This window comes from Mytilus californianus, unplaced genomic scaffold, assembly GCF_021869535.1.
Source record: "Mytilus californianus isolate M0D057914Y unplaced genomic scaffold, xbMytCali1.0.p SCAF_2, whole genome shotgun sequence".
Classification (NCBI taxonomy): Eukaryota; Metazoa; Mollusca; class Bivalvia; order Mytilida; family Mytilidae; genus Mytilus; species Mytilus californianus.
The window spans coordinates 90,863,169-90,890,048 of NW_026262668.1; the positions used below are offsets into that span (position 1 = coordinate 90,863,169).

Genomic DNA, 26,880 nt, shown 5'->3' on the forward strand with positions numbered 1-26,880 from the left:
TAGATCTGGTATTTGGTGCTGTTGTTGTCATCTGTCTGTTGAAAAACAGATTTGAATGCAATGACTTTGTTCTTGTTTTGTGGTCCTTGTGAAAGTTTAACATAGTGAATAACATAGTGAATTTAGTGTATTGATTTTGGACAATTGACACCATGGGCTCAAGGGACCAAACACTGTTTTTTACTAGTTTTGTTGTTGAGCATTTATATTTTCATACAGTTTTTTGTTTTTTTCATTACTCATATTTGGGGTATATCATCATAGTTGATGTATTATTTATGATTCAAGTAATAAAGGTATCAATCTCCAAATTTTATAAAGTTTTTTATATAGGTTTTTTTTACATTTTTAATGACTGGTCATAGCTGATTTTTTAAGCAGGTTTGTGGTAAATGCACATTTTCATGGCTAGAAGAGTTATTGTCTTTCATCATATTGTTTGTGGTACTTTAAGTTTCTCTTGAATCAGTAGTACATGTATGTTAACACATTTTAACACTTTGTGAAAAACAATAGTACCAATTATTCAACTGATATAATTGGCCATTGCAAGAAGATTCTTATTCAATCCAAATGACTTTTATTGGGCACATCTTTTAACTCATGAAATATATCAGAACTAAAATGAAATTTAGTTGAGGTATGTTTTAAAGCAGATTCAGTTAAATATCACAAACAGTAATTGCCAAAAAAGAAAATAATATATATATATAAAGAAAAGTTGAGTAGAATCCTTATGCTGGTAACATATAAGAAAATTAAAAAAAAGAAGATAATAACGGGTTCAATTCATTACATTTACTAGCACTTTCACTGCTTTGACAGATCTTAGGCATTACCTGAAGATCTGTCAAAGTAGTGAAAGCACTAGTAAATGTGATGAATTGAAACTGGTATTATCTTTTATTAATTTTCTTATATATATATATATTTATAGTTTTACCAGTTATGTGCCATTAGCTTATATGTTCAGCTACATACTGTAGAACACTTTAGTCTCAAATGTTTTAGGTTGTGTACAATAAAGTTTTATCAATTTTATGCAACTTTATGATCTGTTTATAGCAGTGTTCTGTTTTTATCTGTGATTATAATTTATATATGCACAGGTGGTTGTTTTCATTATCATATATGTAATGATTATGTTCTTAAATAAATTTATGATTTAGCTTTTATTTTTTATGCCCCTCCTAGTGTCATTATGTTTTTTGTCGAGCCTGCGACTTTTGTCGCAGAAAGCTCGACATAGGGATAGTGATCAGTCGGTGGCGGTGTTAGCTTACTTTTTAAAAGCTTTATATTTTAGAAGGTGGAAGACCTGGATGTTTCATACTTTGTATATAGATGCCTCATGTTACGAAGTTTCCGTCAGTCACATGTCCAATGTCCTTGACTTCATTTTCATGGTTCAGTGACTACTTGAAAAAAAAATGTTAAGATTTTTTGTAATGTTAAATTCTCTCTTATTATAAGTAATAGGATAACTATATTTGGTATGTGCGTACCTTACAAGGTCCTCATGCCCGTCAGACAGTTTTCACTTGACCTTGACCTCATTTCATGGATCAGTGAACAAGGTTAAGTTTTGGTGGTCAAGTCCATATCTATAAGCAATAGGTCTAGTATATTCGGTGTATTGAAGGACTGTAAGGTGTACATGTCCAACTGGCAGGTGTCATCTGACCTTGACCTCATTTTCATGGTTCAGTGGTTATAGTTAAGTTTTTGTGTTTTGGTCTGTTTTTCTTATACTGTATGCAATAGGTCTACTATATTTATACCCCAAGCAACGAGTTGCGGAGGGTATAATGTTTTTGACCCGTCCGTCCATCTGTCTGTCCGTCCGTCAGTCCGTCAGTCCTGTTTCTTGTCATCGCAACTCCTCTCAAACCACACAACAGAATTTCACGAAACCTTTTTAGATAATAAGGACATACTATGTAATTGTGCATATTGACAGGAAATTACGATTCAATTTTTTTTCTAGGAATTACGCCCCTTTGAACTTATTTACTTTAATGTACTACTGCAATAGTTTGTCATCGCAACTCCTCTGAAACCACACAACAAAATTTAATGAAACTTTGTAGATAATAAGGACATACTACGTAGATGTGCATATCGACAGGAAATTACGATTCAATTTTTTTTCCAGGAGTTACGCCCCTTTGAACTTATTTGCTTCAATATACCTCTGCAACAGTTTGTCATCGCAACTCCTCTGAAACCACACAACAGAATTTCATGAAACTTTGTAGATAATAAGGACATACTATGTAATTGTGCATATCGACAGGAAATTACGATTCAATTTTTTTTCTAGGAATTACGCCCCTTTGAACTTATTTACTTTAATGTACTACTGCAATAGTTTGTCATCTCAACTCCTCTGAAACCACACAACAAAAATTTCATGAAACTTTGTAGATAATAAGGACATACTACGTAGATGTGCATATCGACAGGAAATTACGATTCAATTTTTTTTCAAGGAGTTACGCCCCTTTGAACTTATTTGCCCAATATACTACTGCAACCTTTTGTCATCGCAACTCCTCTCAAACCACACAATAGAATTTCATGAAACCTTTTCAGATAATAAGGACATACTATGTAGATGTGCATATCGACAGGAAATTACGATTCAATTTTTTTTCTTGGAGTTGCGCCCCTTTGAACTTATTTGCTTCAATATACCTCTGCAACAGTTTGTCATCACAACTCCTCTGAAACCAAACAACAGAATTTCATGAAACTTTGTAGATAATAAGGACATACTAGGTAGATGTGCATATCTACTCAATTTTTTTTCTAGGAGTTACGCCCCTTTGAACTTATTTTCTTTAATGTACTACTGCAACAGTTTGTCATCTCAACTCCTCTGAAACCACACAACAAAATTTCATGAAACTTTGTAGATAATAAGGACATACTTTGTAGATGTGCATATTGACAGGAAAATATGATTCAATTTTTTTTTCTTTTACAATTTTTTTTTCTTAGTTATTTTATTTCTCCAGTGACAATGTGGGGACGTGGGGTATGTGAGCGCGCTCACTAAGGTTCTTTAATTGGTGTATGGAATGATTGTAAGGTGTACATGTCTAGCTGGCAGGTTTCATCTGACCTTGACCTCATTTTCATGGTTCAGTGGTCAAAGTTAAGTTTTTGAGTTTTAGTCTTTTTTTCTAATACTATATGCAATAGGTCAACTATATTTGGTATATGGAAATATTTAATGATCTATGTGTCGGTCACACAGGTTTTATTTGACCTTGACCTCATTTTCACGGTTCATTGCTCAGTGTAAAGTTTTTGTGTTATGGTCTGTTTTTCTTAAACTATAAGCAATAGGTCAACTATATTTCTTGTATGGAAGAATTGTTAGCTGTACATATCTGCCTGGCATGGTTCATCTGACCTTGACCTCATTTGCATGGTTCATTGGTCAATGTTTAGTTTTTTGGTTAATGTTAAGTTTCTGTGACAGTTGTAATAAAGCTTTATATTTAGGACTATCAACATAATATCAATGATTAATAGAGAAGGCGAGACATTTCAGTGCACTCTTGTTGGTCTGTGCGTTCGTTCGTCTGTCCCGCTTCAGGTTAAAGTTTTTGGTCAAGGTAGTTTTTGATGAAGTTGAAGTCCAATCAACTTGAAACTTGGTACACATGTTCCCTATGATATAATCTTTCTGATTTTAATGCCAAATTAGAGTTTAGACCCCAATTTCACAGTCCATTGAACATAGAAAATGATAGTGCGAGTGGGGCATCTGTGTACTATGGACACATTCTTGTTTATCATATAAGTTAGACAACACACTTAATTAGTATGACTGACAAATTCTATCTTCATTCACAATTTTTAACCAGGTTTTCCAACAGTCTTTAACTTTGTAGTACAGTGGGCAGGCATGCTTAAGGTTGGTGTGGTTACTCTAGCTGTTTCCATGCAATAACTTGAGAAACGGTTTATATAAGCAATGTCTCGGACAAGTTCCAAAATCAAATATTTTAAAAGAGTAATGCCCCTTGAAAATATTATTTATATTTGAAATTGCTTTGTATTTGCTCTCAAGTCTTCATTTTTCTTAAGATATTTATAAAAAAAAATTAAAGAACAAAAAAATTTTTTTTTTAGTTATTGCCATTGGATAGATAAAATATGCGCAAGGAACATTGGAATTGGAACTCTGTTCTTTTATTTAATTCTAATATGTTGTTATTGATGACAAAATTGAGGTTAAGGTCAATATTGAAATTTTCACTTTTGCCAGAGATTGATTCTATGCAAAAACTTGAAAAATCTTGATCCAATTCTTTTCAGATCTTAATATGACTAAATGTAGGACAAGAATGATTTTGACAATTTCACTATTGCTGTTTAGCAGTTATGTCCCTTCATTATGAAACCTAATGAAAATGATAAAAACCTAGTTTGCTGTCGTATTGTCAGCCTCTTGTCATGACCATTTGCCAACTTTTTCTGAATTGTATATCAAGGGCATGTTAAAAACAAAACTAGAAGGTATTGTAAGGGATGCACATGAGACAAACGGACATTCGTTATGAAGAAACTGATGGCTTATCTTATACATGTATCAAATATGGGCAAAACTGTATAAAGGAGTAAAAGTAATGAAAATAAGATGTGGTATGATTGCCAATGAGACAAGTATCAACCATTCCAAAATGAGCTGGGTGTAAGCAACTATAGGTCACCATACAGCCTTCAATGAGCAAAATCCATACTGCATATTTGGCTATAAAATGCCAAGACGTGACAAAATGTAAATAAATTCAAATGAGAAAACCAATGGACTTTTTTGTGAACACTTATACCTTAGACAGTGGTGTAACAGCATAACATTAGAAAATACTGTAACAAGAGTACTCATGTCTTGCCTGCTTTACTGATCATGATTGATTTTATGTGAAAGTCTTCACAATAAATGTTTTACTACAAGTATCACATAAACTTTATTCATGTAAATGAGGTAAATTTAGATGAACCCTGCTAGACAGACCTGTACACCTTACAATCATTTCATACACCACAAATACTATTTGTTCATTTTTTGGTATTACCGAAATTGAAAAAAAAAACAACAGTCTGTTTACTAGGAAGTGAATATGTGTATATTTAGGATAGTAGGTTCCCATCAGGGATTAATGAGTAATAGTGTGAAAGAGAAAACTTTAAAATGTTGATGGATTAAGGGAGCTACCATTTGATTTTTATGAGAGGGGGTGGGCTAGGATGAAATTTAAAAAAAAATGCAGGACAGGAGTTTTGAGTAAAAAAAAAGGCAGGATGAGCAACTTGGCAATATTTCATCATATTTAACATTACTAAAAGCTTAAAAACTGGAAAAGCTGTCAATTTTTGAGTAAAGATTGCATGAAATGCAATCAAAACCCTACGGTACTGACTTGATATTTAAACCTTTCAAGGTTTATCACTACTTTGGAGATACACAAAATATAGTGCATTGATCAATATATTCTAAACATCCTATCTATGAAGATTTTCAGAAGTTTATCAATGAAATATATGCTCAGATATTCAAGTTACAAAGTGATGTTGTACCTGTCAAGAAAATAACATAGCTTGTGCAAGGTGTAGGAATCTTAAGATCTGTTCTAAAAATATCAATGATGTCAAATTTGAGTTATCTTTCTTTGTCCATAATTTTAGTTGAATCAACTAAAACCAATGCTATATACAATGCAATGTTTAATTTTACTTCCCACTGATAAATTAAAGCAATCTTTACCCTTCAGTGCTTACAAGCACTTTGATTAATTCATTTGTTCTAGGCCTAGAAATGTTTCTGACATTCTTAAAGAGGGAAAAGATTCTTACATTTGGTAGTTTGTTTTAAAATTCAAATGATTTCCCTTAAAAATACTGCATCTGATTAGGAGGAATTTCTTGTATACTTTCCAAACTTTTGTGAAAGGCACTTTACTGACCATGACTAAGGTCTTTGGAGTGCTGAAGAAAGGTTATTTGTTTGTAAATATTTCAAACTTTTACCTCTTACAATCAAAAGTGGCTTATGGCTTCCTTACCTGTCTTCTGATACCATCCATGAATATAAATTTTGGAAAAACCATCAAATTAGTGTTCCTGGGTCATATGTCTTAAACAGCAAGACATGTATTTGATGGAATATAAAACTTTTCAAAGGCAATCAAATACTTATCCAACATATGGTCTGATGATCTAATGCTTCATTACAGAACACGAAAACCAAAAGGTAAAAACAAAACATCCAAATCTATCTTAGGTCATTTTTGACTGACAGAGATTCACTTTTGGTCAAGTCGGGCCATTTTTAGAAAATTTTATGATATAGGTTTTTTCTCATAGTTGAAGGCTATATAAATACTTTGGACTTTGCATGGTTGTCAAACTGGCAATCATACCACAACACATTATTCTATATTGCAATCTTAGTATTAGGACAACATAATTTATGGAATGAAAATCTATTATTTAAACCATGCCAATACCTATGCACTGCCAACTATCAGATGGAACCTTCAGGTACATCTGAAGCTTAATGTATACCCCAGTGTTGTAATATAAACATACAGATCTGATTTCCATGATAAAAATGTAACAAGAGTGCACACACTGAAATGTCTTGCCTGTTTTACTTACCATTGAATTCATGTTGAAAGTATGTAATATAAAGGTACAGACAGTACAATCATTTCATACACCAAATATAATTGACCTTTTGATTATAGTATCTAATAGACTGACAAAATTACAAAATACTTATCATGTGTTCAATGAACAAGGAAAATGAGGTCAAGGTCATGTGGACCCTGCCAGACAGACATGTACAACTTACAATTGTTCTATACACCAAATATAATTGATCTATTGATTATTATATCTAAGAAATAGACCAAACCACAAAACTAAATATTGTCCAATGAACCATGAAAATGAGGTCAGGGTCAGATGAAACCTGCCAGAGGGACATGTACACCTTACATTCATTCCGTACACCACATTCAGTGGCCCTATTGCTTATAGTATCTGAGAAATAGACTTAAACACAAAAACTAAATATTGTCCAATGAAGCATGAAATTGAGATCAATGTCAGATCAAACCTGCCAGTCGGACATGTACACCTTACAATCATTCCATATACTAAATATTGTTGACCTAATGCTTATAGTATCTGAGATACGGACTTGACCATGTAACTTTAATCTTGATCACTGATCCATGAAATGAGGTCAAGGTCAAGTGAACCCTACCTGATGGACATGTAGACGTTGTAAGGAACCCATATACCAAATATAGTTATCCTATTACTCATAATAAATGAGTATTTCACTTGACAAAAAAACAATTTTTTTTTTTTAAGCAGTCACTGAACCATGAAAAGAGGTCAAGGACAATGGACATATGACAGACGGAAACTTGTTAACATAAGGTATCTGTATACAAGGTATGAAGTACCCAGGTATTCTACCTTCTGAAATATAAACTTTTATACAAATAGTTTACACTGTCGCCTCAGGATTGTAATCCCTATGTCTTGCATTCTGCGACTTTCGATACAGGCAAGACAAAAATGTGCCCCTCAGTGAGACTGCAGTAATTTACAAGTATCATATTATTAATCTTTTAAGTATTTTGAATATAGTGTGTAAATAAACAAGTTCTAACATAATGGACAGGATTTTTTTCTTTTTTTGATGATAAATTTCAAAGGAAAGCAACAGACTTTGACTTACATTTTTATTGCATCTAGAAAGTGCAAACTGAACAGAAAGAAATATAAAATTCAGGGGATAAAATTCCCTAAATACTGAATGAAAGAAAAAATCCTTAGCTTATACATCTGAATCTGCAACGACCAAGGGATAGATGATAAGACAGACAGACTGATTTTTTGGGGGGAGGGTACAAAAAAGTTATATTCTTAAACATCATGCAGAGATTGAATGAAAATAACATTTAAGATAATAATATAGGAAAGGCCATAATAAACAATTTTCACATTACATTTATTAGAAAAAATTTTAACAGAAATAAACAGATATACAATATAAAATATTAAATTATCAAGGAAAATGAACAAAAGTAAAATTTTATCTTCAATAAATAACATCATATATATACTATATAAACCTTAACTATTTTTGCTAACACAAAATAAATTGTTTTTATCTTATCAACATGCTATATATTAACTTTCACTTTTTTCTTGACCTAAAGTATTTTTTAGAGACACATTATTTATTTTCAAATATACATCTTTTAGAGTGCCTTTAGGTAAAACAAAGGTCAAGAAGTTAATGTTTTTATCTGTGCCAGAATCACAATAATTGTTAATGTAAAAATAAGAAAACAACAAAATTATTAATATAAATTTGTTTTAAAAGACAACTCAAACTAGAGACTCTAAAGAGCCTGTGTCGCTCACCTTGGTCTATGTGCATATTCAACAAAGGACACTCTCCAACATAGTAGATGAGAATAGAAGTCATGACAAAAATCTTTGTTTGTTGATCTTGAATTGCTGATCATTTAGTCTGTTTAGTTTCTCTCTATCTTCTTTAGTTTTTGCTCAAAACACATAAGAAAGTAAAAAAAAATCCTCATTTTAAGGTCAAGGAACAGTAAATGGGCTGTTATTGATACATAAACTTCCGCTTTACTGATATCAAATAATCATATGGTCACCGACTTCGTTTTTTGTCTAATAATCAATCTTTCACCATCTAGTTGGTAGTGAAAAACATCAAAAATTTACGTTTAATGACCTGCAATGCGATCCCGTTACGATTATTTCGACGTTTTGTGGTACTTTTTCACATAGAACACCACCTTGAATGATGTATACCGTAAAAACAAAGTCCGTGACCCTAAAGCCGTATTGACAGTTTTGATGTTTATGGACAATTGGTAGAGCTCACATTCTGAACATTTCTGCTCCAGTCAGATTTTCTCTATTTGTAACAGTTTTCAAAATAAAAGACAAAACTTGCATTTTACCCCTATGTTCTATTATTAATCATGTCGGCCATCTTGGTTGGCAGGTTGGGTCATAGGACACATATTTTAAACAAGATACCCCAATGATGATTGTGGCTAAGTTTGGTTGAATCTGGTTCAGTAGTTTCAGAGGAAAAGATTTTTGTAAAAGTTAACGGAGGACGACGGACGACAAGTGATGAGAAAAGCTCCTTTTCCCTTTTGGCCAGGTGAGCTAAAAAGGAGTCAATTGTATGTTTCAGTATTATTGACATTTTTGTGGATTCTGTATTGCAAATAATTTATACTACTTGCTGTTTCTTTCTATCTGTAATAATTTATAATAAAATAGTAAGAAAAAAGATGTTGCCAATATAACGAGTTTTTATATTAGTCAGTGTCATTGTTATAGCAATTAAAGACGATAACTCCTGATTAGTAAAAGTGAAAATCATCAATATCAAGCTTGACCTTGATTCTGTCATCAGTAACAGCATATTAAAATATGAAAAGCACAGGTTAATCAGTTCTTGAAGTATTGCACAGAAATAACACTTACCATTTTCAAATGAATGAGAGGACCATAACTCCTGAAGTGCAAAAGTGACATCATCAATATTAAACTTCACCTAAATCTTATCACCAGTAACAAAATATTCAATGTAAAAAACATTGGTTGAACTGTTCATTGCATTATTTATTGCATTGAAACAACTTTTTTGCCACCAATCAAAGATTATAATTCCTGAAATGCAAAAGTGAAAATTGTCAATACCAAACTTGATTGCCATTTGTAATCTTCAGTAACAACACAGCAAAATGTGAAAATCATTGACTGAATGGTTTATAAGTTATTGCACAGGAAAGACATCAAGTGTCATTTACAATCAATCAAAGATCATAACTCCAGAACACCTCAATATCAAACTTGACCTATATTTTGTCATCAATAACAACATATTAAAAGCTTCATAAGTTAACACATGAAAACAGCTGAAGTCGTCTGCTCATCAGTCACCCACCTGCCAGAAATTGATGGCTTTATGCTACAGTATTTAGTAAATCTTGAATGTCTTCTGATAATTTTTGCTATTCACAATTTTAGTCTACATGTATCTACTATATTTTCAAGATAATATGCAAAAAAAGCTAAAATGGTTAAAAAACATTATTTTTAAGGACATTATTGTATTATTTTCAAATGCAAACAAGAAAAATTATTAGTGAAGTAATTCTTTTTTTTTCCAACTTAAAACATCCTTATTGCACTTTTCTATGCCATTATGACAAATTACTCAACCTACAGCAGTTGGCCGAGTATCCCTGTGATTTAGTCACAGGATAACCAGGGAAATTACCCAATGAATTCATATTTATAAAAATAATAAAATGCTCCGCTGGGGCGCAGCTTGATACGACCGCAGAGGTCGAACCCTGAACAGTTGGGGCAAGTATGGACACAACATTCAAGCTTGATACAGCACTGAATTTAGATTGTAATTAAATATTGGCACTGTATAGGTTTCTGACACAGAATGAATGTGGTCTAAGAACTTAAAAATTTTTCATTTACCTATTCAAACCATATCATTATTGTTTGCTTTTATATATAAATCAGAATTAACCAATTTAAAAAGGAAAATTTTAAAGAAACACCCCCCCCCCTCCCAAATATTTTTAACCCCCTTATGATTCATCACCCCCAAAACTCAATCCCAGCCTTCCCTTTGTGGTATGGTACCTTGCAGTACAATTTCAGAGAGATCCATACACTTTAACACAAGTAATTGTCTGGAAACTAGAAAAATGCTAGTTTTTTTGTCCCTTTATGGCCCCTAATTCCTAAAATCTTGAGGCAATTACCCCCAAAATCAATCCCAGCCTTCCCTTTGTGGTATGGTACCTTGCAGTACAATTTCAGAGAGATCCATACACTTGAACACAAGTAATTGTCTGGAAACTAGAAAAATGCTTATTTTGGCCCCTTTTTGGCTCCTTATTCCTAAACGTTTTGGGCAATTACCCCCAAACTCAATTCCAGCTTTCCCTTTGTGATATGGAACCTTGTAGTACAATTTCATAAAGATCCATACACTTACACACAAGTTATTGTCATGAAACTAGAAAAATGCTTGTTTTTTGCCCCTTTTTGGCCCCTAATTCCTAAAATTTGGAGGCAATTACCCCCAAAATCAATCCCAGCATTCCCTTTGTGGTATGGAACCTTGTGGTACAATGTCAGAGAGATCCATACACTTACACACAAGTTATTGTCATGAAACTAGAAAAATGCTTGTTTTTTGCCCCTTTTTGGCCCCTAATTCCTAAAATTTGGAGGCAATTACCCCCAAAATCAATCCCAGCATTCCCTTTGTGATATGGAACCTTGTGGTACAATGTCAGAGAGATCCATACACTAACACACAAGTTATGTCTGGAAGTTACAAAAATGCTTATTTTTGGCCCCTTTTTGGCCCCTAATTCCTTAACTGTTGGTACCATAACCCCCAAAATCAATCCCCACCTTCCTTTTGTGGTATTGAACCTTATGGTAAAATTTCATAGCGATCCATTCACTTAAACTAAAGTTAGAGTGCGAAAACCAATGTGTCTTCGGACGACGACAACGACGACGACAACGTCATACCAATATACGACCACAAAATTTTTTTGCGGTCGTATAAAAATTTAGTTTTACAAATCATACTTAATACAAACAATTTTTTTTGAATATATAAAGTAATATGATTATGGAAATTGTACAGTTTTGTCTGCTTTTGTTTCTTAGCACTTGTTATGATCATTGATCTTACCCTTTTAAAGAAATGTTATCAGTTATCCTGTAGAGGATGTGACTTATTGACTGTTCTCCCAAACAGCTTAAATATTGTAAGTGGTAAGTCTTGATATCTACATAAGTTTATATAAACATTTTGATTGAGCTGTCATATGATAATAAGTATATTTTAAAGTTTGAAGACTACTGTACATTAGTTTTCAGAAAGCATGCCTTTTCAATTGATTATCACGAGCACAGATCAATTTAATGCATATGTTCCGGACCAAATGAGTATTTGGACCATACGCTTATGGTCATGACCATATGTGTATATACTCATATGGTCCGACCATATGTGTATGGTCTGGGTGTTTAATACGATGGACGTTGCCTTAAGTACGAACCTTCAAGGTGTCATTAATTACCGGTAAGAGTTTTTAACTGTGACTTATTACATCATATGGCAACCATTGTTACATGATTAATGAAATAAAATTAGTTTTTCTCAAATTGAAATTTAAGTTAAAGCATTTTTACATGGTCATTTTTGACTTGTCCTTATGAAACACACTATGTGACGATTTTGACTTTGGAATATAACTTCAAGAAATATTTAAATGTACCGTTTAACAAGAAGTCAACTGTTTAACTTACAGGTACTTAGGGCATTGCACCCCCACCTTTTTTCCCCTTTATTTTGATGTTTTAATTTGATTTCAGTAAATATTTTTAAACCATTGTTACATGATTAATGAAATAAAATTATTTTTTCTCAAATTGAAATTTAAGTTAAAGCATTTTTACATGGTCATTTTTGACTTGTCCTTATGAAACACAATATGTGACGATTTTGACTTTGGAATATAACTTCAAGAAATATTTAAATGTACCGTTTAACAAAAAGTCAACTGTTTAACTTACAGGTACTTAGGGCATTGCACCCCCACCTTTTTTCCCCTTTATTTTGATGTTTTAATTTGATTTCAGTAAATATTTTTATTAATATCTCAAATTATTTTTAGTTATTTAATGATCTTTAATGTGTTCATGCTCCTATTAATACAATCATACATGTAGTAGTTTAAACGTGCTGTCCCTATATGTTTTTATGTATAATAATAATAATAAATTCTTTATTTAAAGAGGGTAAACACAGTTAGTTACAATTACTAATCTTCCCTGAGGCCATCATATACAATACAAGTAAAAAAATAATAATAAGAGAAAAAAAGCAAACATACAACATATTAACACATAGTCAGTTCACAATCGTATAGTCATGATAGTTCAGTGTACATGTACCATTAGAACATATAAAACAGTTACAGAGTGCATGTAGTAAATAGATATTATATACAAATCAAAATCATACATTCTAAAAAAGTAATAGTTGCAATCATTTCAAGACTGAATATTGGGACTGCCTCAAGTATCATTTTATAATTTGTTTAAAACAAAAAGTGTTTTGGACTTTGTATGAATTACTGTTATTGTAAGATCATATAAATAGGAACAAAAACACATCAATTAAGTGAAAATAGGTAAAGTTTAGAAGAATTTAAAAAATCAAATTATCTAAATACCGGGGAAAGAAGAAAAAAGTCCATTTAGAATATATTCGAAAAATACCTATATGGTCTAAATACTCATATAGTCTGGTTCGTTAATATCAAAACGAGTATATACTCAAATGGTCCAACCATACGCGTATGGTCGGACCATATGAGTATACACATATGGTCATGACCATATGCATATGGTCCAAATACTCATATGGTCCGGAACACAGACATGATGAAATTTTATAAAATTATTGAAAATAGTAGATATATAGCTTTTTATGATCATATGTATCTTTGTATAACAAACATGTGAATTATTTCTTAATACTTCTGCAATCAATTTTTCATTTCTTAATATTTTCATCAAAAAAATACTTTTCAAGACTAGATCCAAAACAAGGAGAATAACTCAACATGAACTACAAACGTACATGATATGTTTCTGAATGTTTAAAATACATGGTGGCAAACAGAAGTTAATTTACAATAGATCTGACACAAATGCTGTTAAGTGACACAAATGCTGTTAAGTGACACAAATGCTGTTAAGTGAAGCCATTTAAGTATAAAATTAACAGGTGAACATATACCAAGTAAGGTATCCTTTTATCCAGTACTCATAATACATTGAAATTCAAGGAATAAATAAACAATACAGAAATAACAAAATAAGTATTATGATTACAATATTCAATTTTTTTTAACAAAGTAACAATAATATATTTTAATTCTTGACTTCACCAAGTCAGAGTGAGTCCTCTATTTGGTGTTGTGAAAGATAATGAAAAGTAATATGAACCTATGAATAATTAATATAGCAGTTTATAGATGTATTGGTTAACCAGGAAACTCAGTACATGTATATAACAAGAGGCTCTCAAGAGCCTGAATCGCTCACCTGCATTTCAGAGGAGAAGATTGTTAAATGTTAGCAAACTTGATGAACAAATTGTGCAAAATTGTCTTTAAAGGGCAATAACTCCTTAAGGGGTCAATTGACTATTTTGGTCATTTTAACTTTTTTGTAGATCTTACTTTGCTGAACATTATTGCTGCTTACAGTTTATATATATCTATAATAATATTCAAAATAATAACAAAAAACTGCAAAATTTTGTTAAAACTACCAATTCGGTGGCAGCAACCCAACAATGGGTTGTTCGATTCGTCTGAAAATTTCAGAGCTGATCGATCTTGACCAACTAAACAATTTTACCCCTGTCACATTTGCTCTAAAAGATTTAGTTTTTGAGATATAAGCCAAAAACTGCATTTGACCCTTTTGTTCTATTTTTAGCCATGGCGGCCATGTTTGTCGATGGATACAAACTTCAGATACAATTTATAAACAAGATACCCTAAGGAACATTTAGTTAAAGTTTGAAGGTAATTGGCCCAGTAGTTTCAGAGGTGAAGATTGTTAAATGTTAGCAAACTTGATGAACAAATTGTTTAAAATTGTCTTTAAAGGGCAATAACTCCTTAAGGGGTTAATTGACAATCATTGTCATATTAACTTTTTGTAGATCTTTCTTTGCTGAACATTATTGCTGCTTACAGTTTATATATATCTATAATAATATTCAAAATAATAACAAAAACTGCAAAATTTTGTTAAAACTACCAATTCGGTGGAAGCAACCCAACAATTGGTTGTTTGATTCGTCTGAAAATTTCAGAGCTGATAGATCTTGACCAACTGAACAATTTTACCCCATGTCAGATTTGCTCTAAAAGCTTTAGTTTTTGAGATATAAGCCAAAAACTGCATTTGACCCCTATGATCTATTTTTAGCCATGGCGGCCATGTTTGTCGATGGATCAAAACTTCGAATACAATTTATAAACTAGATACCCTAAGGAACATTTAGTTAAAGTTTGAAGGTATTTGGCCCAGTAGTTTCAGAGGAGAAGATTTTTGAAATAGTTTACGACGACAGACGACGACGGAAGCCAAGTGATGGCATAAGCTCACATGGGGCCCTTTGGGCCCCGGTGAGCTAAAAATGATGTATTATGTCTTATCAAATGCAAAAATAATAAATTTTCAATCAATAAGTTTGAATTTTTATTTTTAAAAACCATGTCATTCATTGTTTTGGATTGAATATAAATATATAGTATTTGTTTTACTTTTGCCAAATAATATTCTAGAAAATATCAAAAACTATACTTTTTTGCAAATGCATGTTATGGGTTAAACAAGTCAATAATGTAAAATGTAGGTCAAAGTGGCCTATTTTTAATAAATGGGAGTTTTTTCCATACTCCCCTAAATGTATCCTTAAACAAAGTTTAATAATTTAACCTTGCTTAAATTATGAAGACTGAACTCAGGTGAATATTGAATTTAACTAATGAAGCTAAAAAACTTTATTAAAGCCACTTAACCATGAAATACAGTTCATGTGATCATCATCTTATGACACATGGTCAGATGCATTTGCAAACCAAATTATATGCTGAAACAATGACTACGTTCCCAAGTCTGGAAGAATGAGAAAAAAATCCCCAAAAAATTCTGTACTATAGTAAATGTTGCACAATTATATATGTTTAAAATTGAGAATGGAAACGGGGAATGCATCAAATAGACAACAACCAGACCAAAGAGCAGAAAACAGCCAAAGGCCACCAATGGGTCTTAAACACAGCGAGAAATCCTGCACCCTGAGACGGGCTTCAGCTGGCCCTAAACAATAATGTATACTAGTTCAGCGAAAAATGGACGTCACACTTAAACTCCCAAACATATAAATAAACCAAAATTAAAAAAACATACAAGACTAACAAAGGCCAGAGGTTCCTGACTTGGGACAGGCATTGGCTTTCAGTGAACCCTGAGGTAAAGAAATCAGTTCTAAATTCTCCTCCTGAGGGGTATTACTCCTCCAAAAGGGATACCTTTGGGCTGTTTAGGATGTATACATATATAGCCATATCTTGTCAGAATGGGACTGATAGATCCAATGACCCATGTAGGGATATTGTCCTGGTCTCTGAACATTACAGAATCCATGTAAAAATCTACAAGTGGTGAGTTAGTGGCCTTTTAAAAGGCCAAATTTCTGCCCCTATCCAACATGCCCTTGTTTTCCAGTGGCAGTTCAAATTTTCCAGCCTTTATCCTGGTAGTCCCCATTTGTTTTCATCCTAACAATGCATGTCATGTAATGGCTTTAAACCATAAAAGGTGTTGGTTACATATAATAGGTACCAAATTCTTCCCTCTTGCCCACACAACATAACCATTCTAAAAGCTGGTTTTGCACATCTTGTAACCTGGTCAAAAACCTAAACAGAATATTCTTTTAAACACATGGATGCAAATGTTTCTGTAATGCTGACTTAAATTAACTACATATCTACAAAATATATTAAAAATACAAAATTTTTGGTGTAAGTTTCGCTCTGCAAAAACATTATGTATCAAAATGGCAGGATAAAGACATTAAGACAATAACAAAAAGACTAGCAGGTTTTTACTGCACTAACAAGTCTTTGTAAAGCTTCAATTGATCTGTAGGCAACAATGCCGTCACTATTGCACCAATTTTTTGGACCAAGATTTTCAGAATTGTCTTCCCTACTATAAATAATCTGACATTCAACAAACTTTTTGTGACTTGACAAGTTAATCTGTGCCAGTTCACATAAACTTTTATAACTTATAACACCTCCGCCAAGGGACAATAAAATTGCATGAGGTGCACACATATCCCATTTAAATGTACTATTTTTGGACAAAACATAAGCATCTGCAAGACCCTGAATGACACAGAGAAGCTTGTATCCTGCTCCGGCTGCATGATGAATGGTATAAACTTGACTGAATTTATCTTTGGTCTCTACTGTGTCACTAGCACTGGTCAGTAGAATCTGGTGTGAATTGATTATATGTTCTGGTGTATCTGTTACAGAAAACATTCTACATCCTTCTAGGTTCAGTCCCCACTGACAGGAGCTCAACCACCTAAAACATAAACACAGAAACTGACTAAATCAAAATTAGAGAGGCACCATGAGTGTATGAGCTGAGTTGTGATCTTTATGAATTTGTATATCAGGAACAGATTTTTTTATGTTACTGTTTATTTTGATATTGGTGAAAAAAGCCTGTAAAGTCTGCCGACAATCTATGTTATATTATGGAAAATATGTATTGTGATCTTGAATTTGACCTACTAAACTAAAGTCTACTGTGTCTTATTCTTTCCAAGTGGTATTCTCAAGCTAAGCTTGGTGAATGTTTGACATATTGTTCAAATGGTTATATCAGTAAACCAAAATTTTCCCCAAATATACAGGGTACATATGTACTTATAAATCATTTCCCATACAATCAACATTCTTATGCAAATATATGCCACACATACTTATAAAAACATTTAAAAAATACCTCCAATACCATACCTTCTCCTTTGTTTTATATTTGATTAGTTTTAAAATTTTTGGACATCAAATCGTTTTGTCTTTAGTTAGTACATATCCATTCTAAAGTTATTAAATGCACTTCAATATAACATTGGTTGTAGTGAAATACTATGATTTCCCAGTCCAATAAAAACTGATAATTTCACATGTGAAATCAATCCCTTTAATTTCACTCTTCTGAAGTCATACAATTGGTGTTCTCAAGACATTGTCACACATTGGTTCAAATCAAGTCAGAACAGGAATGGTAAAGTAAAAGTTCCTTGCATTTCATGTTTTAATTACACTAAAAGACATGAATCCAAGAATTCAAACATAAAACAATATTCAAATTGTGACTGAACAACAGTAATAATTCAATCACGCAGTACTTGCATTCATGAATTATGTGTTGCTCAGTCACTTATTGAATATTTTTCTATTTCTGAAGTCTTGGTTTACTTATTCTCTGATTAGCCTTTTTATAAAATTACCTTCCTGTCTTAGGGTCCTGGGAGGCAAATGGTTGGTTAATTATACCTCCTATAGGCAGACCTGTTTGTTTACTGTATACTCCAATTAATACACAGGCACACTGTAAACCATTCCTTACAAATCCTTGGTTATTTGGAATCCCAACTTCCCCTCCAATGTACTGGGCAGTCGAATCTAAAATAACAGGTTAAAATTGTTAATAACCATACATATTACATTATACTTTCCAATATTATGATTATTTTACCAATCCTATTAGATGTTATAAAAACCCGAATGAAATTCTTCTTTTATTATAACTAATTATCAACCAATTATATAACAAATAACAGTTGAATACTGTGGATTCATAAAAAATCATTAGTTGGATACCAATTTTCCTGGATTAATCCACATAAAGCAGCACCAGAAAAATAGCAAAGTTTTCCCTTATTTTGAAAATTGATGCCAACTAATATCAATGAATCCATAGTGAAAGAAGAATAAACCAAAAAGATTTTATCAGGCAATAAACTGTTGACACAGAGATATGTCTTGCCTGTATGAAATTTTGATAGTATAATGCAAAAAAAACTTTAACATATAAACTATGAAAAACTTTCCATTTTACATTAACTAAAATGTAATAAAAGCCGTTGTGCCATTCAAGCCTGTTGCCTCTAAAATATTTTTTCACGTTCAATCATTAATTGAAAAATCTGTAAAAGGTAAAAGTATAATGATGACTGTAAAAAGTGAGTCCATTTATCAGTAAAATGAAGACTTTTCTTTTGATGCTATTTCTTGATCTTGAAGATTAGCTTATGTCTTAGTTTCATAATAATCCATGAAGGTTTACAAATTTATAATGTCAAAAAAATTTAATCCTAGACTGTCGGTAAATGCTAACTTATAAAAACTAAGTCCATCTATCAGTAAAATACTGAAAAATTAAAGAAATATATTTTCAAAAATTTGCTATGGACATGATCACTTAACCATAAAAAAGCTTCTACCACAGTTTCATAAAATTCAATGAAGGTTTAACAAATTAATTGATGTGTAAGTTAACAAACTTTAACCCAAGACTGAATGAAGGTTTGAAAAAGTTATTGACGACTGAAAAACTTAACCTTAAGACTGTTTCTTAATGTTAACGCCACCACAAAAAATGATGGAATCTAGGGTGGCTATGGCTCACTTTCACAACATAAATGTTGCAGGCTTAATAGCAACCAGAGGCTGTCAGAGCTACAGCAAACCAGATTTTTTAACATTTATTTGTGTCCTGGCATTTTTCAATATCACAAGGACCAGAACTCCTGAATGGTGAAAGTGAAAATCGTCAATATTGAACTTGAACTCCATTTTGTCATCAGTAACAACATATTAAAATTTGAAAAGTTTTGGTTGAACGGTTCATGAGTTAAAGCACGGACACGACTGGAAAGACCATTTTTCAATCTTTCAAGAACCATAACTCCTGAACGGTGAAAGTGAAAATCGTCAATATTTAACTTGATCTCCATTTTGTCATCAGTAACAACATATTAAAATGTGAAAAGCTTTGGTTGAAGGGTTCATGAGTAAATGCACGGACACGGTTTGGCAGCCACCCGCCCCCCGTACATCCCCAAATCAATAACCGATTTTTCCTTCGGAAATCCGGTTAAAAACAAAATAGCAAAACTTAAAACTTAAAACTGCAGAGAAAATTTCTTTAACAGTCAATTAAAAATTACATAGTATTTAAGGAAAAAATAAAACCCTGCATTTGTCCTGTTTTACCCTTTGTTATATTTATAGTAGGGATGTCAACGAGTACTTGAGTATTGGAGTATCGCTCGGTAGTACCGAGTATCCAATACCAAAACGATGCTTGGCTAATCAGTTTCCTGTTAGAATATTGCTGTCACTTTATATAAAATTGATCTTCTTGAGAAGTTAAATAGGCATCACTGACTAATCATACTAGTAAATAAAATATATTTTGTTTCGAATGCTTGTGCTAAATTGTCCTTTAAAATGCCTCTGAAAATATGTGGGATATACCTAGGCTAACACTTTAAGCTTAACATGTCTTAGCCATTCCGTCACATCAGCGCAGTCAGAGCAAATATTTTTGTGTGCAAGACTATTATTTACAAAGTTGCAAAACTGACTGTCCAAAATAATAGTTGACAAGAAAATGTTTCCAAATAAAATAAATTTGTTGCATCCTCCTGTGACCCTCAGTGAATAATAAAACTTCTAATATTGACGCCTTTGTAAACATTAAATGTGTTTTCTTAACGATTAACAAATACTATTGTTTGATATGGTTTTCCTTGTTATAATTTTTAAATAGGTGTTCATTAAATTATATTGATTAGATTATTGTTTTTAAACTAACTAATACTTGTAGGTAATGAGCTATTACTTATTGTGTGTAATTCCTTGTCCCAGATACTTATGTAGATGTTTTTTCGTCCATTGAACAACAAACCACAGAAATAAAATACATGTTGACGATATATTCCCGAGCGAGTACTCGAGTATCGCTTGATAAAACCAATGAGTACTCTATTAGTAATTGTTCACCTAGATGACATCCCTAATTTATAGTAAGAGAGGTTATATTCATTGCTTGGCATCTTCATCAATATAATTTCAAATAGACCAGAAACAATGCTTTTGCTCATGAATTAATAAATCTTATTAAATTGGTTGCAATGAAATGCTGTGATTTCCCAGTCAATATAATTTCTTGTCATGCGATAGGTTTTTTCAGGATGTAGCCAATTACTTTACATTAAAATGAAACGAGACAACATAGAAAACATCATAGTTCTTTAAATTTTCAGTTCATTTACACAAAACATCGATGCAGTAAAAAAAAGAGATTCAAATATAAAAAAAAATTCATCTCCTGGCTGAACAACAGTGACAATTCATTTATTCTGTTGTTCGGTCATTTGATTTTTGGTTTAGTTATTCTGTAAATATCCCTTCTTTTCTATTCCTAAATAAACAACCTGGCAATGACAGAAACAAGTTTTTGATAAAGATTTTAACACATAAATTCTTACCTATTGGGTCAATCCATATTCCTATGTCTTCCTCCTTTATTTCCAAGTTTTTCATTTTATCTATTTTTTCCTCTGGACAATATGATACATCTTCATGCACAACTTTGGCCAACAAGTTTGCTGCCTGTTCATTCCCATTCAACACTTTACCTACAAAATTTTCAATTAAAACCATATTTAAAGTTATAAAAGATGATCAAGGTACATTGGCTCCATTCTCTTTTCTATGAATATTTCGGTTTAAAGTTTTTGGTTTAATAAAATATCTTTTAAATTTCATTATAGTCTCAATAGCTTTGTTTCCAATGGACATTTAGAAGAATAGAAGACACACATTCTAACGATCTTCCTTACAAACCCTCGGAAGGATGGCAATTTCATAACTTGTTCGCTATAGTGGCATTTCAGGTTTCAATAAACGTATTTCGTTACCACAAATTACTATAATTAAACCTTTTACTATATTCTTCCATAGATAAGTTTTATTTATGAAGAATGTTTGGTTTGTTCTTATGTTGTGCTGTAACACCACTGTCCCAGGTGAGGAGGTGGTTGCAAGCTCACAGACATGTTCTTAATGTGCCTGTTCCAAGTCAGGAGTCTGTAATTCAGTGGTTGTCATTGTTTCATTAATTATATTTTATAAATAAGGCTGTTAGTTTTCTTGTTTGAATTGTTTCATATTTTTCATGTTGGGGCCTTCTATAGGTCACATATACAGTGTGGTTTTTTCTCATTGTTGAAGACCGTACGGTGACCTATAATTGTTTTATCTTAGTCATTTGAACTCTGATGGGTAGTTGTACTTGTCTTATTGGCAATCATAAAATATCTCCTTTTTTATATGGAAACATAATAATGACCAATGAACAGATGCTAAATTCTAAAAAGAATATTTTCATAATATCACAAAATCTCTTGTAGGATTTACCATTGGTGACAACATTCACAACTCACAAAGTAGGTCAGCTGTTTCTGCTGGGGAAGACAGTATTTCTACGTTGATAGATTCCCCTAGTGCATTAGTAAATTTGTTACTCTCTTCTCCATAGATACTGTCTTTAATTCCTGGAAACTACAAATACAATTATTAATATTATGAGTTTTCATGTCTGTATCCATCCACTCCCCTTTTGAAAATGGTCAGGTAATTTTGGCATGCCATGAGTAAATGTTATCCAATCTGTTAGGCCTATTTATATAACACTCAAAATAATGACCAGAATTCAATGAGAAAAGTGACCTGTAAACATGGTGAAACAAGAAATGATTGTAAAAGGATGCTGTTACAAAGTCTCCCAAACGAAGCTCCCATAATTCGTAATTCCCAGGGTCGCCTGACATTGGGCAACATCCAGTGAAAATTGGTTTGGTCCAGTAAAGTTATATGCATTAGTGATGCCTGGGGACTAACCTTGTATATCATTCAAATCATCTTGGCATGACAAACCAGAATATATATGGTTTAGGGGTGGGGATCTCGACCATTTACAAGATACTAGAACATTGGGGAAGGGGAGGAACCCCTGGGGACTGGCCCTATACGTCATTCAAATGTTCATTACATGACGAACAGGAATATATATGGTTTAGGGGTGGGGATCTCAACCATTTACAAGATATTAGAACATTGGGGGTGGGGGGAACCCCTGGGGACTGAACGTATACGTCATTCAAATGTTCGAGACATGACAAATAGGAATATATATGGTTTAGGGGTGGGGATCTCAACCATTTACAAGATATTAGAACTTTCTCAAATGGCAGGGGGTCGGGATGACCCCTGGGCACTAACCCTGTTTATCATTCAAACCATCTTCGCATGACAAACCAGAATATATATGGTTTAAGGGTGGGGATCTTGACCACTTAGAAGATATTAGAACTTTCTTAAATGGTAGGGGGTGGGGGTGACCCCTGGGGACTAACCCTGTATTACATTTGATGTGCTTTATCATGACAAACCAGAATATATATGGTTTAGGGGTGGGGAATTCGACCATTTACAAGATATTAGAACTTTCTCAAATGGCAGGGGGTAGGGATGACCCCTGGGGACTAACCCTGTATATCATTCAAACCATCTTAGCATGACAAACCAGAATATATATGGTTTAGGGTGGGGATCTTGACCACTTACAAGATATTAGAACTTTCTTAAATGGCAGGGGGTGGGGGTGACCCGTGGGGACTAACACTGTATTTCATTTGATGTGCTTTATCATGACAAACCAGAATATATATAGTTTAGGGGTGGGGATCTCAACCATTTACAAGATATTAGAACTTTTTTAAATGACAGGGGGTGGGGGTGACCCCTGGGGACTAACCCTGTATTTCATTTGATGTGCTTTATCATTACAAACCAGAATATATATGGTTTAGGGGTGGGGATCTCGACCATTTACAAGATATTAGAACTTTCTCAAATAGCAGGGGGTCAGGATGACCCCTGGGGACTAACCCTGTATGTCATTCAAACCATCTTAGCATGACAAACCAGAATATATATGGTTTAGGGGTGGGGATCTTGACCACTTAGAAGATATTAGAACTTTCTTAAATGGCAGGGGGTGGGGTGACCCCTGGGGACTAACCCTGTATTACATTTGATGTGCTTTATCATGACAAACCAGAATATATATGGTTTAGGGGTGGGGATCTCGACCATTTACAAGATATTAGAACTTTCTCAAATGGCAGGGGGTCATGATGACCCCTGGGGACTAACCCTGTATATCATTCAAACCATCTTAGCATAACAAACCAAAATATATATGGTTTAGGGGTGGGGATCTTGACCACTTACAAGGTATTAGAACTTTCTTAAATGGCATGGGGGTGACCCCTGGGGACTAACCCTGTATTTCATTTAATGGGCTTTATCATTTAGAACATTTTCAATTAAAAAGATTGTGTCTATCACAAACGGTTTTCAATTTATAATCATTTGAAAATTTAAAAAAATAAAATCCCATAGGGTTCTATAGTAAAACCCTCTTTTCTTTTTGCCCCTCAAAGTACCCCTTTATAAACCCCATTGCACAAACAAAACCCTGATTGCACCACTAGACATGTTAGTCTAACATATTGTGAAACCCTAAGTTAATCTGACAAGCGGTTTTGGAGAACGGGTGCGGACAAGTTCAAATTTAAAAGCGGCGGAAGAAGAAGAATAATAATAATAATAATAATAAGAACTGAGCAAAAACAATAAGTCTTCCCAAACTTCGTTTGGGAGACTTAATAAAGAAAGGGGGGGACAAAGCAAGCCGTAGGCAATTTAGTATGATTATTAAATTCTATATGCTTTTCTCTTATACCTATAAATATATCACATTCTTCATTAATAAAACTGTCAAAAAAATAATATAACATATATTTTGCATTCAAAAAAGATCTTATATAGGCTGATTTGGAGTATAAGACAAAACTTTTCTAAAATAAATGGGGAATGTGTCCATGGGACACAGATGATGCCCCCGCTTGCATATAACATTATGAAGGGACAAAACTCAAGAACTGTAAAAGTTACACTACCCAAAGTTGTACTTGATCTGAGTTTTGTCGTAATAAGCATTGTGTATACATTTCATAACATTTAGTTGAGGCAAACTTAAGTTAGAGAAAGGAAACGAAAAGTTCAGCAATTTTTCCATTTGTAAATGGGCATTACTCTATATAGCTAGCACGGTAAAAGTGACACCCCCAAAATTCAAACTTGATCTGTGTTTTGTGGTAATAAGCATTGTGTATAAGTTTCATAACATTTGGTTGAGGCAAATTAAAGTTAGAAAAAGGAAACGAAAAATTCAGCAATTTTTCCATTTGTAAAGGGGCATAACTCTAGAACGGTAAAAGTGACGCCACCAAAATTCAAATTTGATCTTTGTTTTGTGGTAATAAGCATAGTGTATAAGTTTCATAACATTTGGTTGAGGCAAACTAAAATTAGAGAATGGAAGCCAATTTTTGGGACGTACAGACTACTTACGTACGTTTGGACGGACAGACGTACAAGGGTAAAACTTAATGCTACCTCCGATACGGCGGGGCCATAAAAAATATCTTCTTTCAGTCCAAAATTTTAAGCTATATATATTCTTTAAAGATAAGCAAATAAAAAGCTACATTACACGTTTTCCTTGAAGAAAACATGAGTTTCCTTGAAGAAAACATGAGGAGAGGTTTCCTCACACATAATTTGGGATAATTCTTAGTTAGTTCTTTTGTCGTAAAAATCTATGGCAAAGCCCATGACAAGTAATATCAAAACAGTTTTGATAGTTTTAAACTTGATTTGCTAATATCTCACCATCATTAAACATATATATAGAATTCAAATTCAGCAATTCTAACTTAACAGTACACTTATATTGGTTTGTTTTCCCCAAAAAAAACATTTCTAACTGCTTTGAATTCCCTTTAATCATGAGTCTTTCCTTCAAAGTGTTTCATGACTGACATTTTGTAGTTTCAGTTTAATATATTTACAAATGATCAATTCTCTTAAATTTCCAGCTTTACATTCGATGTGCAGACTTGTCTATTGTGGTAGATATATTAACATCAAGATGCCTATTTTTAGTTTTTTTTTTTTTTTATTATTTTGTTGGGTTGTTGTCTCATTGATACTTACCCAATTTATCATTTTATCCAAATAATCAATTGGTAAAAAATGTTTATTTAACTGCTTGATGAAGACTACAATAAGTCATAGTTAGTGGTGCAAACAAAAATCATAATTACTTACATGTGGGCTACCTGTATAAACTAAATATCAAGTCAGATAAAGACTTTAGGGTAAGATTGAAAAGTTTTATTTGAATAAGTTTTTGTTTAATATCATAAAAATCTTTTAGCTTTAGTGACTGAAAATATTCTTGCTTTACAGGCAAGACAGGGCTAATAGTTAAAATGGTTGAACTATTGAAAATATTAACAATCAGCAGAGTGATTATGCAACATCCCATGCATCATAAAATTATATATCAAAACGATCGTCTGGTTTCCTTTAAATTGTAAACATTTTAAAATTCCCAGTGGTAAAAAGTTGGTGTTGTCTTAATTCCATTCGATCATCAACAGGATTTACACTCGGTTGCTTCAAAAAATCATTATTTTTAAAACATACATTGTATTTGTGACAGTTTGATTGCAAAATTCGACAAAATGATGGCTTTTAATTTATAAAATTTTGATTGTCTCCAAAGTGAAACAGAAAAAGGGCATGGCGCCAAAAATTTCTACAAAAAGGGCAGTGTGCAGCGTCCTCCCAATATCTCTTTTAGGAAGCCCTTATTATAAAACAGGTACATGTATATGTATTATAGAAACTTAATATTATCAAAGATCCATGAAATGAGGTCATGATCAGATAAACCCTGTCTGACAGATGAGTCTACCTAGCAATACATCTAATTAAAATATGTTGGCATTACACGGTACTCACAATTACTGAAAAAAATCACATGATGACAAATTAATTAACTATTAAGTTTTAAAAAAGTAATTGAACCATGTAAATAAAGTCAAGGTTAAAGGACATACATGTATGTCAGATAAGGATT

At 32.7% G+C, this 26,880-nt stretch overlaps 1 protein-coding gene across 2 annotated transcripts in view; it reads right to left on the reverse strand.

Annotated features, from left to right (window-relative positions):
- Nucleotides 1–8,027: 8,027 nt before the first annotated feature.
- The window catches only part of LOC127728468 (inositol polyphosphate 1-phosphatase-like), a 30,830-nt gene continuing 11,977 nt past the window's right edge, over nt 8,028–26,880 (reverse strand). For both annotated transcript variants that reach the window (XM_052235863.1, XM_052235864.1), the window contains 4 exons: nt 22,268–22,385; nt 21,311–21,460; nt 18,263–18,437; nt 8,028–17,328 (listed from right to left, as the gene is read on the reverse strand). In XM_052235863.1, the coding sequence (XP_052091823.1) occupies nt 16,827–17,328; nt 18,263–18,437; nt 21,311–21,460; nt 22,268–22,385 (945 nt within the window). In that variant the 3' untranslated portion in view covers nt 8,028–16,826. The remainder of the gene's footprint in view (nt 17,329–18,262; nt 18,438–21,310; nt 21,461–22,267; nt 22,386–26,880) is intronic.